The 13,253-nt window shown below is 46.4% G+C and overlaps 1 protein-coding gene across 1 annotated transcript in view; it reads right to left on the minus strand.

The window, feature by feature from the left end:
- Window positions 1–1,040: 1,040 nt before the first annotated feature.
- KCNK12 (potassium two pore domain channel subfamily K member 12) overlaps window positions 1,041–13,253 on the minus strand; it is a 36,648-nt gene continuing 24,435 nt past the window's right edge. Inside the window, exon 3 of the mRNA XM_033145058.1 lies at window positions 1,041–2,006. Within this exon, the coding sequence (XP_033000949.1) occupies window positions 1,111–2,006 (896 nt within the window). The 3' untranslated portion in view covers window positions 1,041–1,110. The remainder of the gene's footprint in view (window positions 2,007–13,253) is intronic.

Consider the following 13,253-nt stretch of genomic DNA (forward strand, 5'->3'; position numbering starts at 1 on the left):
AGTTCCATTGCACAGCCAACACTTCTTGCAGTAGCAGAACTGTTGGATATCACCCACAGAAACTGCCTTTCCTCAGCAATGCACCTCATTGCATCTTTATGAGGCCCCGCCGTGGGGGCCAGTGAAATGGCTAGCAAGCTCTTGGCTGCAGCTGTGGGGAGATCAAGCGAAAAGGAGATTCCTGCCTTTACCAGTAGCAATTAACAGGCAGTGGTAAAGGCAATGGGCTCTTCAAAAGGGAATGGCTAGCCAATCAGGAACCACATGGTTGCTTACTGCTGACTGAGGTTCTTCTGCCACTATGCAAGTGTTTGCTGATTGGCTAGTCCTCCTCCTTTGGGATTGGCATCCTGAGTCCACACAGGTGGGGCCCAGCCAATCAGAGCGGTGTTTGCATGGTGGTGATTGAAGCTTCCCTGCAGCACCACTGCCCAGCTGCAATCAGTAGTGGTGGGAAATTATTCTATCTCCTGAGATAGTAGCCGGTATTTCCTACTAGTAAACTGCTTGATCAGCCACTGCCAATTTTATTTATTGATCTATATAGACCGTTTGCTGCTATCCACAGACCTTGAAGCGGTTTAGTGTAAGTTGCTGGTGGTACCTGTGGAAGAATTTAAAAAAATGGGCTAAAAATGCCACGGCAGTGGTGCCCTCCCATCAGATGCATAGCTCCCAACTTTTCCCTTTTCTTGCGAGGAATCCTATTCGGAATAAGGGAATTTCCCTTAAAAAAAGGGAAAAGTTGACAGCTATGATCAGATGTCCAACAGATAAACAACTATTTAGCTTTTAGAAGACATCTGTTCAGGGAAATTTTTAATGGCTGATGTTTTATTGTGTTTTTAATATTGTGTTGGGAGCTGTCCAGAGTGGCTGGGACAACCCAGTCAGATGGGCGTCGTATAAATAAAATAAAATAATAATAATAATAATAATAATAATTTTAAAGAAGGCTTTCTTTTTAAAACAACAACAACAACAACCCTCTCAAGCAAACTTTGCATAAAACTTGCCCTCGAGAACGACTGGATGCTTTTTTAAAATGTTGTTTTATTAAATAAAGAATAAGAAAACACCTCTGTTTTGTAGAAGATAATTTCAAAATTTCTACCTAGAATCGCTTGTCTCTGCCAGTCTATTGTTCATGATTGCTAGAGCGCCTACTCCTCCCGAGAAGCCGTTTTGCCTCGTGTTTATGCAGACGTTCCGAGGGTAGCCATTTGCCGTCTCGGACAATTGCTTTTGCAGGAGGGCCAGGGAGACTTTGTTGGAGGCGGTGAGATCCCTCATGGAGATCATCTCACCCGAAAGCCTCCTCCCCTCCGTGTCACTGTCGTACTGTCCGTCCGTCTCCATAGAGATGTTGTGCCGGCGGAACCGGGACCCCGGCGTGATGGCATTGCGGCGCCCGAGGCGAGCGGTCGGTTTATGGCAATCTGGGCAGCACCGACACCGGAACTTTCTGAGCATCCAGTTTAAAACCTGCTTGATTACAATCGAGATGACGTTAAAAAGGGAGTAGATGCAGCAGACCCCCATCAATATAAACATGAAGTTCCCAAATCTGTATAATCCCTGATTTCGGTACACGGCGTTTTGGCTGCTCACCAGGTCGCCAAACCCGATGGTGCTGAAGGTTACGAAACAGTAGTACAAGGAGTCGATGTAATTCCACCCTTCCACGGCGGTGTACATGGCCGAGGCACAGCAAGCGATAGTAATGGCAAGGATTCCCAGGATCAGCATCACGTGATAGACTGATGGCTTCCACCCAATCAGGCTGTCAACGTCGGACATGGATGAGCCCCTTCGGCAGGTTGGAGGTAGAAGGCCGCTCCTCCTCAGCTGCCTCTCGTGGCAAGCCTTCATCACCAAAGCAAGCAGGGAGATGATGCGCTCCAGGAAGAGGTTGAAGAAGAGGATTGTACCGGCACACCCAAAAAGACCATAAACGATGAGGAAGGCTTTGCCAGCGACCGTTGCCGGTGTGGACATCCCGAAACCTGCAGCAGCAAAGAGAGAACAAAGTGTTTATATAAAAAGATACGGCCCAGAAACATCATAACCAGACACTGGAGAGACCTATTAGGAGTAAGCATGGACCAATGGTACCAAGTAGTATGGGAAACAGCCCTACTAGAAAAACTAACCAGTAAGCTGAAACTGACACGGGGACAAATAGAAGAAGATGCCTTCACCCTGGTATGGTTCCCCTTCATCACACACACAGCCCAACAAGATAATGACAAAAATCTACCGACAGCATACAAATCAATATGGCTAACCTGATCCAAATCACCCACCCAGCCCACTCACACACACAAACAAAGACCACCACAGCCAACCACAAATGAACAACCACACCCTAGGCCAACCCCAACCTCTCTCACCACCAAAGGAGCACAAGTGAACAACAGAGAACCTGCACAAACAATGCTGACACCAAACCCTACATATATTAAGTAAAATAGAAACATAGTCACTCCACCCCACCCGTCCCCCACCCCACCCACCTCTTTCCCCCTTTTCTTCCTAATGTGTCAACAAACGAAATTGATTTATAAAAATGTTACATGGAAAAAATATGAGAGAGGCATTGCACTACCTTTGTAAATCAAGAAAATCTTTAACAACAACGACAACAACAACAACAAATAAAAAGATATGGCCTGATATTGTTTTGGTGCAAGAGGCTGGAAATTTCCTCTCTTCTCCCCTGGTGGTAACATTATAAGAATTAACAAAATGACTGGCAACTGGTGGAGTGGTGTTTTTTATATGTTTTGTTTTTTTAATGGTAACTCAAAATGTCCCATGTGAGGCAGGCCAAAGGCAACAAAAATGGAAACCACCAAAAGGAATTTGAAGCAGGAGCTGAAAGCAACGGAGGGTGACTAAATAGATGTTTACTAATCCAATGTGTTTTGGAACCTACTGGGAAAGCTAAAACCAATTTGCAAAAAATAAATAAATAAATAAATAAAAAAATCCTTGTGGGAAGTTGGCTCAGGTTATAAGAACATAAAAAAGTCTGTTGGATCAGGTCAGTGGCCTATCAAATCCAGAATCCTGTTCTCACCCTAGTGAACCAGATGCCAGTGGGAAACCAGAAAGCACTCTGCCCACTTGCAGTAAGTGAAACTGGCTCAAAATACGGCGTATACACAAACAAAATACCTGATACCAAGCCTGAGACAAAAATATCATGAGTGGATAAAATAGTTGGCAACAATGCTGTGCCATATGTTCTCTAGACTTGCGTTTTTCCTTGAAAGTAGCAGTGGCAGGTTGAATCCAACTGCAACCAAATAAAGAAAAGAAAAAGAAGAGGGGGAGGTCTGTAATCTCTCATTTGCTGAGATTATTTGCAATGGTTTGCAACCTCTGCTTTCCTACTGTTGTTCTTTGCTGCTGTTACTCCGGGGGCCATTTATTTTGCTGGTTCATTATTCTGCCTTAAGTGATGCCAGCCAATCAGGAATCACGTACCAGTCTCGATGATGTTGTGATGATTAACATGTAGTTGATTAGAATTAGTTATGTACTGACACCATTAAAGGCAAAGCGCATCTATCAGAGGGATAGCAATGCTTCTTGTGTAACTGGCAGTCCTAACCAATCAGAGATCACACCAGGAATCAAGCAGTCCATTTGACGGATGGGCCCTTCTTTCAAATTTGCATGAAGATGATCATGAAACTCCGGCACCCATTTCTGCTCTGCACCAGTTAGTAGCCCTGTGCCTAGTTCATTGGCTGGTTCCATCTAGCTTGCTCAAGAGACAGAACTTCCAAGCCCAAAACTATGTGTGATGTAACCACATCTGAAGTAGTTCAAAGAGCCTCAGAGTTTTAAGCAGCAGAATGCAGAGACATCCCAGAAGCTCTGGCTTCATCCAAGTCTCCACAGAGTTATCAGCTATTCTCCATTTTGGGAGATGCCATTTACAGTGAAGAATAGTCCTTCATTCCCAAACTCTATGGTGCCACTTAAAACTGCATGGGACAGACAACCCAGTTCTGCAGCATCTCTTTGAACTAAGGAATATGTGTATCTGGCAACTCCGCACATACTTTATTCAGTGACAATCCAAGGGCTTAATTTGAGGGCTTGTTTGCTAGTGTGTGGTTGTTGTGAGGAGGAGCGGGAAGTCTTTAATAACACACTGGTGATAGATGAATCAAAACGTACAGCAAACCCCCCATACTGAGGAGGGTATGATAACACACTACCAGGGACTCAGACAGCTGTAGAGATTTAGAGCTCTCGCAGAGGGGAAAATTACACCCTTGTTTGACCTCCACACCAATCAAGTTCTTTTTTTGTGTGGTGTCTAAACAACTCAAGGACATTTCAGAAAATAGGACGTTGCCAATTATGTTCTCAGTTCCTCTACTAGTAAATTGTAGAGCAAGTCTTCAAAAGTAGCCTAATACTCAAAGCTGGAACTCAAGGAATTGAAACAGAAAACTGCAAACTACACAGGAGTAATAATTTGCTAGTCATATCAGGTACTTGTAAACCTGGGGATTTGATGACAGCAGCAACAGGGTTGTACCATTACAAATTATTGCATCCTTCGATACCACATGAAAGGCATTTAGTGACTGCCATATATTTCCAGACACCCAGGTCATATGTTAATTTAGTGGCAAAGGAACAATTTCAATATGGTTTGGTCCCATAATGGTCCTGTAATATATGAAGAGAAACACAGAGGTGGAAGGTATTTCATAGGCCACCTAGTCCAACCCTTGACTGATGCAGGACACCCATGCCTACAGGATCCCTCAAATATTGGCATCTAGCTTCTGCTTTAAAATCTCTAATGAGGGAGAGCCCACCACCATTTGAGGCAGCCTGCCCTGCCCTCAAGAAACTTGGACACTGAGCTATTGATGTTTAGTTGAAATCCCATTTTGTATTTCGAATTGATTGGGTTGGGTCTAAAGCAAGGTTAACCGATGTGGTGACCTCTAGATGCTGTTGGACTATAATTCATCATCAGCCCCAGCAAACATGACCAATGGCCAGGGATGGCAGGAGCTGGTAGACACCATAGAATCTGGTAAACACCATAGAATCATAGAATTGTAGAGTTGGAAGGGACCCTGATGATCATCTCATCCAACCCCCTGCAATGCAGGACTATGCAGCTGTCCCATACAGGGATCAGAACTGCAACCTTGGCATTATTAGCACCACATTCTAACCAACTGAGCTACCCAGGCATATTGGCTACCTTTTCTCTAGAGCATCAGGAAACAAACTTGTTCTGTCATCTATGTGACAACCTTTCTAATATTTGAAGATGTTTGTTGTATCATCTCCTAATTCTCTCTTCTCCAGACCAAATATACGCAACTCTTGGGGTGGATATGATGACAGGGTCCCCCCAACCTTATTGCCTGGCTCCAAATATACACAGTGCTGATATGGAGTGACCAACTAGTTAAGTAGTCATAGAAACCTATGAGAGAAACCAAGGACTCTCTTGGGATGCAATGCTGGGATTCTCCTCCACCTAGGCTCAGGTTATGTGTAAATAAACCATATATCATAAAGGCACCACAGTCTCTACCGTGTCTTGTTGTCCAAATGAAAAACAGGCCCTGGTAAGCACGCTTGGTAGCCCTGAGATCTCATATAGCTTGGAGATTGGAGCAGCAGCTAACAATATATTTCTTTGCTGTCCCAATGAGGTTTCCAGTGCTGGGAAGTTATTTTTAGCACCCTGAAAACATGTCCCTGCCCCCAGCAGTGTGAAGGTGCCATCACAAGCCTCTGGGAGTAATGATCAACCTGACCCAATGTAGAATTAGGCACGACTCATTGATTTATTTTAGAAACAGCAACTTTGTTGTGTCAACACAAGCAATTCATAATCACGGACCCGTTGGCAATCCCAATGTTAAAAGAATAGCACAGTAGATTAACAATAATTGGCACGCAGCCTCAAGGAGTCAGAGAAATAATGAGAGAATTTGGAGGCATAGAGAGAACAATTGGAGCTAGAGGAGGAGCATGTTGTAATCATTTGCAAATAAGATAACGGGAACCTGTAGCAACAGGGGAAGGCTGCTTGGGGACGGATTTGGAGTGAAGAATTTGTGGGTGGCCAAGCACTCTCCCCCATCCCAACTCTCAATTTCATCCACCTCAAGCAGCTTTTCATTTGTTGTATAATCACGGTGTGTGTGTGTGTGTGTGTGTGTGTGTGTGTGTGTGTGTGTCATGGACTGGCTGGACACAGAGGAATGATGGGAGGCATCAGCTGGGGAACCCCCAAGGGACGAAGGCTCAGAGCCTGGGGATTGGTGGTGGGACAGTGATGAGTGGTCAGAGGGAGAAAAGGGAGAAGCCTGGGGGGAGTAAGTGTTGGTAGCTGAAGAGGTAACAGGGTTTAGTGAGCAGGGAGTCTGTGGCAGATAGAAGGTTGGAAGCAGAAGCAGACGTGGAAGCTGGAGAGGAGGGACCCAAAGAGGCAGATATGAGCCAGGCTGATGAAGAAGCCAGGGTGTCTCCCCATCCTGCTGCAACCAGCTCCTCTCCCCCCTGGTCCCCCAGGACTAGGAGAAGTATGAAGCGGGAGGAGCAAAGACAAGTGTGCCGGCATATTCTCAGATTGCTGGGGAAAGACCTGGCAGAGGCAGGAATTTAGGCAGCTGTGGGAAGGCGGAGACCTTCAGCCTCCGCAATTGCCTCATAGGGGTAAGACAGATTGAGAAGAGTTGCTGTGCTCATTAGGGCTTGGCTCCCCTGAGCTGAGCTGGTTTCTGCTAATAAAGAGTTAACTTCACATACTCAGTGTGATTTATTGCTGGCTGACTCTCTAACATGCGAAGAATCTCAGGTCTGGGAGTGAAATGTGACCCTCTGGACCTCTCTACCCAGCCAGACCACACCCTCTCTTCATAAGCCCCTGCTCTTACTGCTTTTATCTCACTCACCTTTTACCTAAACTAAAAAGCCCCAAACTCTGCAACCTTTCCTCATAAGAGAATTATTCCATCCCTGGGATCATCACAAGCTAGGCAGCTAAAAAGGGTACCCATCTCCCCAAACAATTTTGTTGATAAAATGCTGAGGTTTTGTTTGGGTACAGGACATTTCCCCCATGGCTGCAGGTACAACATAACCCTTCCTTCCTTCCTTCCTTCCTTCCTTCCTTCCTTCCTTCCTTCCTTCCTTCCTTCCTTTGTTAGCAGAGCTGATGTTGGGGCTTGTATGCTGAGCTCCAGGGATTTTCCAAAGAATTGTGTCCTTGCCGAAGTTTCCTTTGTTGTTGTTGTTCAGTCGTTCAGTCGTGTCCGACTCTTCGTGACCCCATGGACCAGAGCACGCCAGGCACGCCTATCTTTCACTATCTTCCCTTCTTGGCAGGGGAACTGAAGAGAAGCAGAAAATGGGCAAAACTGGGGTATGATTTTGCCCGGTTCGCTGTCAGCTGGGAAGATCTGTGCACCATAAAACTGGCAGCAGAATTACAGGTAGATACTGAAGATGAAAGCTAGAGCCGTGGTAGCCGCCTCCTTAAGATTCTGCAGAAATGTATAGCATGCAAATGCAAGTGATCAATAACCCTCTTCGCTGCAACAACTCACTAGCAAAGTTTATGGATCTGGTTGTTTAAAACAAGAGGGCAACTAGGAATCTGAATATTTGTTAAAAGGTTTGCAGCCATAAATGGCATTTATGGACAAAATATCTCTGTGATCAGGCAGAGGAAGCATGCAACCGCACCATGCGGGTAGGATCTTTTAGAAAGAAATATTGGGCTGACGTTGTGTAAACTCCTCCAATTATTAAATTACAACTGCCCCCAGTTAACAGATGGATCGCAACAGTAAATATGCTGTTTGCCTTCGATTTCCATCTGCAGGACTTTACCCAGTGTCTAGTTCTCGATTTATCGAGAAACAAGTGTTCTCTTTTCAGTGCTCTTTCTACAATAGCAGCGGAGTAAACATAATATCTCCATAACAACCAAACACATCAACATTGCCTCTTTGGAGATTAGACCAGCACTACTAGAATGGCCTGCCTTATAACAACTCTGAGAGAGCGTAGCCACTTCTCCCTTCATTTCCTTTCGTTCTGATTGGTTTTTCTCACTTTTCCAAACCATGTTACTGACTCTGGGGGGATGTGAGGGAAGGTTTGCAGTGCTGCAAGATCAAAGCGGAGGGGAATGCACTCGGAAAGCAGAAATGGTAGCGAATGAGACAAATAGCCCATGAAAACCCAAGAGAAAAGAACAAAAACCAGACAGTGGCCAAGCTACAGTTAACACATAAATAAATGCAGCGGGTCTGGCCCTTCTGTGACTCACTAAACTGAACAGCATAACTGTCAAGTTTCGGATATGAAAATAAGGGATCCTGGGGACAGTCTACGGTTCTCAGGGACAGTCCACGCCATGGTAAATCCCCCCTGGCTACAAATTAATTTACACCAGGCTACACACCGTCATCTTTCTCCACCTCAGGGTCTCTTTTCCAGGGAGACTTCTCATGCGATGCTTCAGGATCTGTCCTTCCGGTGAGCAGAATGGACACCACCCCCATGGCCTGCCTGACACTATTCAGGGTCTCACTAAAATCAACCATCTGAATGGTCCTGGGCCGCTCTTATTTTATGATTTCCAAATACTGAGCTCTGAACTTTTCCTAGCTCATAAAATTATGATTATCTTCCCAGTAACTACCACCCCTCACTTTTGGGCACTTGGAACTTAAGGAAGTGATTTTGCTCAGTGCCCTTTAGAACATCCATTATTCCTTATCTCCCAACTTTGTGCTATATAGCTCATTAGCAATCTGAGTGCCCCTACCTGAAAGCCCAGTACAAAAATCTGAGACTCATCTTCCTCTCCCCCAGTTCCTACATATAAACAGAATACACTACCTCAGAATGTTTAATGTGTTTCAACATGCTTATCTTCTGTGTAACAATTAATATGAAAATCTCATGTAAATTTAACCTACTCTGACATCAATCACATTGGTTTTTCAGTCTGTTGGTTGCAGTTCTCAGTATGTACTGTTTTTATGGTGAGCGAGGAAAAAAATGGCCCAATGCTGAATATGGCCCAAGGAGTCTTTGGTTCAAGATTAATTTTAATTGCTGGTATACACAGTACTTTCCAGTTACCAGCAGTGTGTCTTATGTTATTTGTTTATTTGACACAATTAGTGTATCGCTTAATCATTGAAGTGACTTACATAAAATATTTTCACTTTATCTATTCATTTTAAATTTCCTTAATATTACTAAAACTTGTATGTTTAAATATACTGCAATATATTTCATATATTTTGCTTTTGAATTATGGTGCTGGAGGAGACTTTTGAGAGTCCCATGGGCTGCAAAAAGATCAAACTTATCCATCCTTAAAGAAATCGGCCCTGAGTGCTCACTGGAAGGACAGATCCTGAAGTTGAGGCTCCAGTACTTTGGCCACCTCATGAGAAGAGAAGACTCCCTGCAAAAGACCCTGATGTTGGGAAAGATGGAGGGCACAAGGAGAAGGGGACGACAGAAGACGAGATGGTTGGACAGTGTTCTCGAAGCGACTGGCATGAGTTTGGCCAAACTGCAGGAGGCAGTGGAGGATAGGCGTGCCTGGCGTGCTCTGGTCCATGGGGTCACGAAGAGTCGGACACGACTGAACGACTGAACAACAACAAATTTCATATCTGCAATGTCTTAAATGCCAGCGTTTCCAATCTAAACTGAGTATCATGTTAGTTCCTATGCAAGCATATCTGCCATGTATTATTAGTAGTAAGTGCTATCTCTGTACAGTATGTGTCATTTCATACAATAACAAAAGCAAATGCAGGCAGAAACTTTTTTGAAAATCCAACCTAACCAGTGTGCAGGGGGGAGAGTGAGGCTAACCTTTGAGGATCAAAGGCTGCCTTCATACATTTTGTGAGTATTAAACAACAACAGCAAAAGACTGGTATTAAAGTTAGTTATGCAGTGAGCAGGAATGATATTAGATAAGCACATTGTGAGAGACCCTTCGTTTCCCACCAAGAGCCCTCACACTGTAAAACGTTTCCCCTGACTGTGTCTCTCCCTAGGTTTCACCGACGACTAAAGTGAATCCTAAAATGATGTTATGAGAGATGTCTTCGGGGTACCTCAGTGCTCCACGTTCTTAAAATGAAACTCCTGCCACCTTGGGATCTCCCGCCCTGGGTTCCCAAACTGCTGCAGCTTGCCTTTCCTTCTGGCAACTGCGTAGCACCTTTGGCTTCACTGCCCAGTCCTCTGTGTGTTAGGGAAATAAGCCACCCGTCCCCTCTATCACAGGAAACCTTAAGTGCTTTTCCCCTCAACCACACCTCTAGAGGTACTGACGCACTGCCAGAGTCCACAAACGTTGAAAAACAAAATATGTTTATTGAGGTAACTTAAATATCATGGATGTTAAGGTAGAATGCGGTTACAATGTTTTTCTATTAGGTACGTAAGCTTGGTTACAACATTAAACAGGATAAAAGCTTTCCTTCCCTAACCTAAGCCTAACCTCCAACCCGCTCACCCTCAATCCCTGACCCACAACAACCGCCCAACTGCCATTCTCTCCCTTTTAAAAGGTAGAAAAGACCCGCCTCTGCGATTGAGCTGCCAGTCATCTAGAGTGGGTGTTAACTCTTCGAGTGCTGGGCACCTGCTCACACCCAGGCACAGGGTTGGTCCGTTACACACATCAACTATGATTTGCAGGGGCGTCGTAGGGGAGGGGCGGTGGGGGCGGGACGCCCCCACTGACAGGGTGATAAGCGGTGCGTGGGGGTGACAAGCGGCGGCCCCTCCCGTCACTCCCACGCGCCGCCTCTCCCTCCGTCACCCCGGGAGCAGCAGCGCTGCATGGACGGGGTGCTCGCGAGCACCCCGTCCATGCAGCGCTGCTGCTCCCGGGGTGACCGGTGGTGCGTGGGGAGTGGCAGGAGGGGCCGCCGCTTGTCACCCCCACGCACCGCCGCTCGCTCCGTCGCCATGGGAGCAGCAGCGCACAGTGCTCCTGGGGCGACGGACGAACAGCGGCCAAGCGGGCGGGGAAGTGAAGCCAGCGCTTGAACGCGCCGCTTCATTTCCTTTTTTTCTCCCCTTTCGGCGCTGGCTGGGCTGTGTAGTCGCAGCCCAGCCAATGGCGAAAGAAGCAGCCGAAAGGGGCGAAAAAAGGAAGCAAAGCGGCGCGTTTAAGCACCGGCTTTGCTCCCCCCCTTTCCCTTTTGGCTTCTTTCGGCGCCGAAAGGGGAGAAAAAAAGGAAGCAAAGCGGCGCGTTTAAGCGCCCGCTTTGCTCCCCCCCTTCCCCGGCGAAAGAGAAAGCGGGCAGGGTCCAGGGAAGCAAAGCCGGCGCTTAAATGCGCCGCTTCGCTTCCTTTTTTTCTCCCCTTTCGGCGCTGAAAGAAGCCGAAAGGGAAGGGGGCGTGGCATCGCGCTGGGGGCATGGCGTCATGACGCACGCACACGTCATGATGCCTCGCCCCCAGGGGTGCCTCTTGGCTTCCCGCCCCGGGCGGCCAAGGGGCTAGGAACGCCCCTGATGATTTGAAAGTTCTGGCCAGGTCTTCTTTTTTTAGGAGTGGGACCAGTACCACAACATGGAGGTGGCCAAAAGCAACCTTTATCATCCCCGGTGCAAAGCGCGAAGCCCACGCAGGAAGTCGAGCCTCAGCGGCCGCCCCCTCCACACTTTTGCTCTCCCTTTACTTTCCGCTGATTGGTCAGCTACTCCCCTCCCACTTTCTGTTTGCCCTCACCCAAAATGGCCACCTCACCGCATGACTTCTAAACGCTTTAAGCCACTGGCACCCTCAAGCAAGATGGCAGTTGTTGCTCCCCCCCCCCCGCCGCCATCCTATACACAGGGCCTAAGTGGCGTTCAGCCTCCTCGGGACCTGCTGAGAGAGGCTGAGGATTAGGGAGACGAGCTGCTTCCTTTGAAAAAAGGGAATTTTAAGGGATATCAAAAATAAGTGAGAGCAGCGGGAAACGACTTGGAATAAGGGAGTTTCCCGCCCAAAAAGGGATACTTGACAGAACAGCTTGGACTTAGAGGGGATTAGATAAATAAATGGAGGATGGCTTTCAAGAGCTATTAGCCATGAAAGCTGAATGGAGCCTCCATGAGCAGGGGCAGTATAACCCTGAATACCACTTCTTGGGGTGGTCAACAGTTGGAGAGGGCTATTGCCCTCATCTCCTGTTGAGCAGTTTCCTGGATGTATCTGGTTTCCCCCATCTGTGAAACAGTGTGCTGGGTTCGATGGGTGCTTGATCTACTTGGCAAATCACCAATAGTGCATTGAAAACTGATACATTCCAGGAATAATCCCTCCTTGGCGGCCTCACTATCTCAGCATCACCTGAGCCTCTACATGGCTTAGAACTTCAGAATCTAAAGGAACTTCCCATGCCTCATGCTCACCAACTGAGGGTCTTCCATGAATTCTCCTTCCATCTGAAGTGTGAGAAACAAGAGAGGGGGCCTTCTTGGTGGTAGGCCCTGGGCTCTTCCTAAAGAACCTTCCTAGAAAGACCAGCATAGGGCCTGAAGTGACAGCAGCAAGGAAATATATTTTTGTTCACCCACGCCTTTTAACAGATTGTAATGTTAAGTTTTATTTTTAGGCTGGTACTATTAACTTAGTTCTATTCTGATAGCATTTGAATCCTTTATTTTTCACCCCATGTGATAACTGTAGCCCTTTTTGGTGTATTTGTAATTTGGCTGCTGATATATTTCCTGTTTTATTATATCATTTGTGAGCGCTGCAACCCCAGAGTCGTCCGCGACTGGGCCTAATGGTCAGGGGTCCAGGAGCAATTTTGAAACTGGGACGCTGCAGGATCAAATTTTAAACTGGAATGGCTTCTGAAAATAGGGACACTTGGAGGGTCTGTCATACCGATTTGCTTGCACAAATCTTGTGCGGATGTTAGACTAGGTCCAGTCTTTATTTAAACAATCTATATATTTCTAAATCTCTAACCATTATATAAGGAATACAATACAGAAAAGGTAAAGGTAAAGGGACCCCTGGCCATTAGGTCCAGTCATGGACGACTCTGGGGTTTCGGTGCTCATCTTGTTTTATTGGCCAAGGGAGCTGGTGTACAGCTTCCGGGTCATGTGGCCAGCATGACTAAGCTGCTTCTGGCAAACCAGAGCAGCGCACGGAAACGCCGTTTACCTTCCCGCCGGAGTGCTACCTATTTATCTACTTGC

Source organism: Lacerta agilis, chromosome 3, assembly GCF_009819535.1.
Source record: "Lacerta agilis isolate rLacAgi1 chromosome 3, rLacAgi1.pri, whole genome shotgun sequence".
Taxonomy (NCBI): domain Eukaryota; kingdom Metazoa; phylum Chordata; class Lepidosauria; order Squamata; family Lacertidae; genus Lacerta; species Lacerta agilis.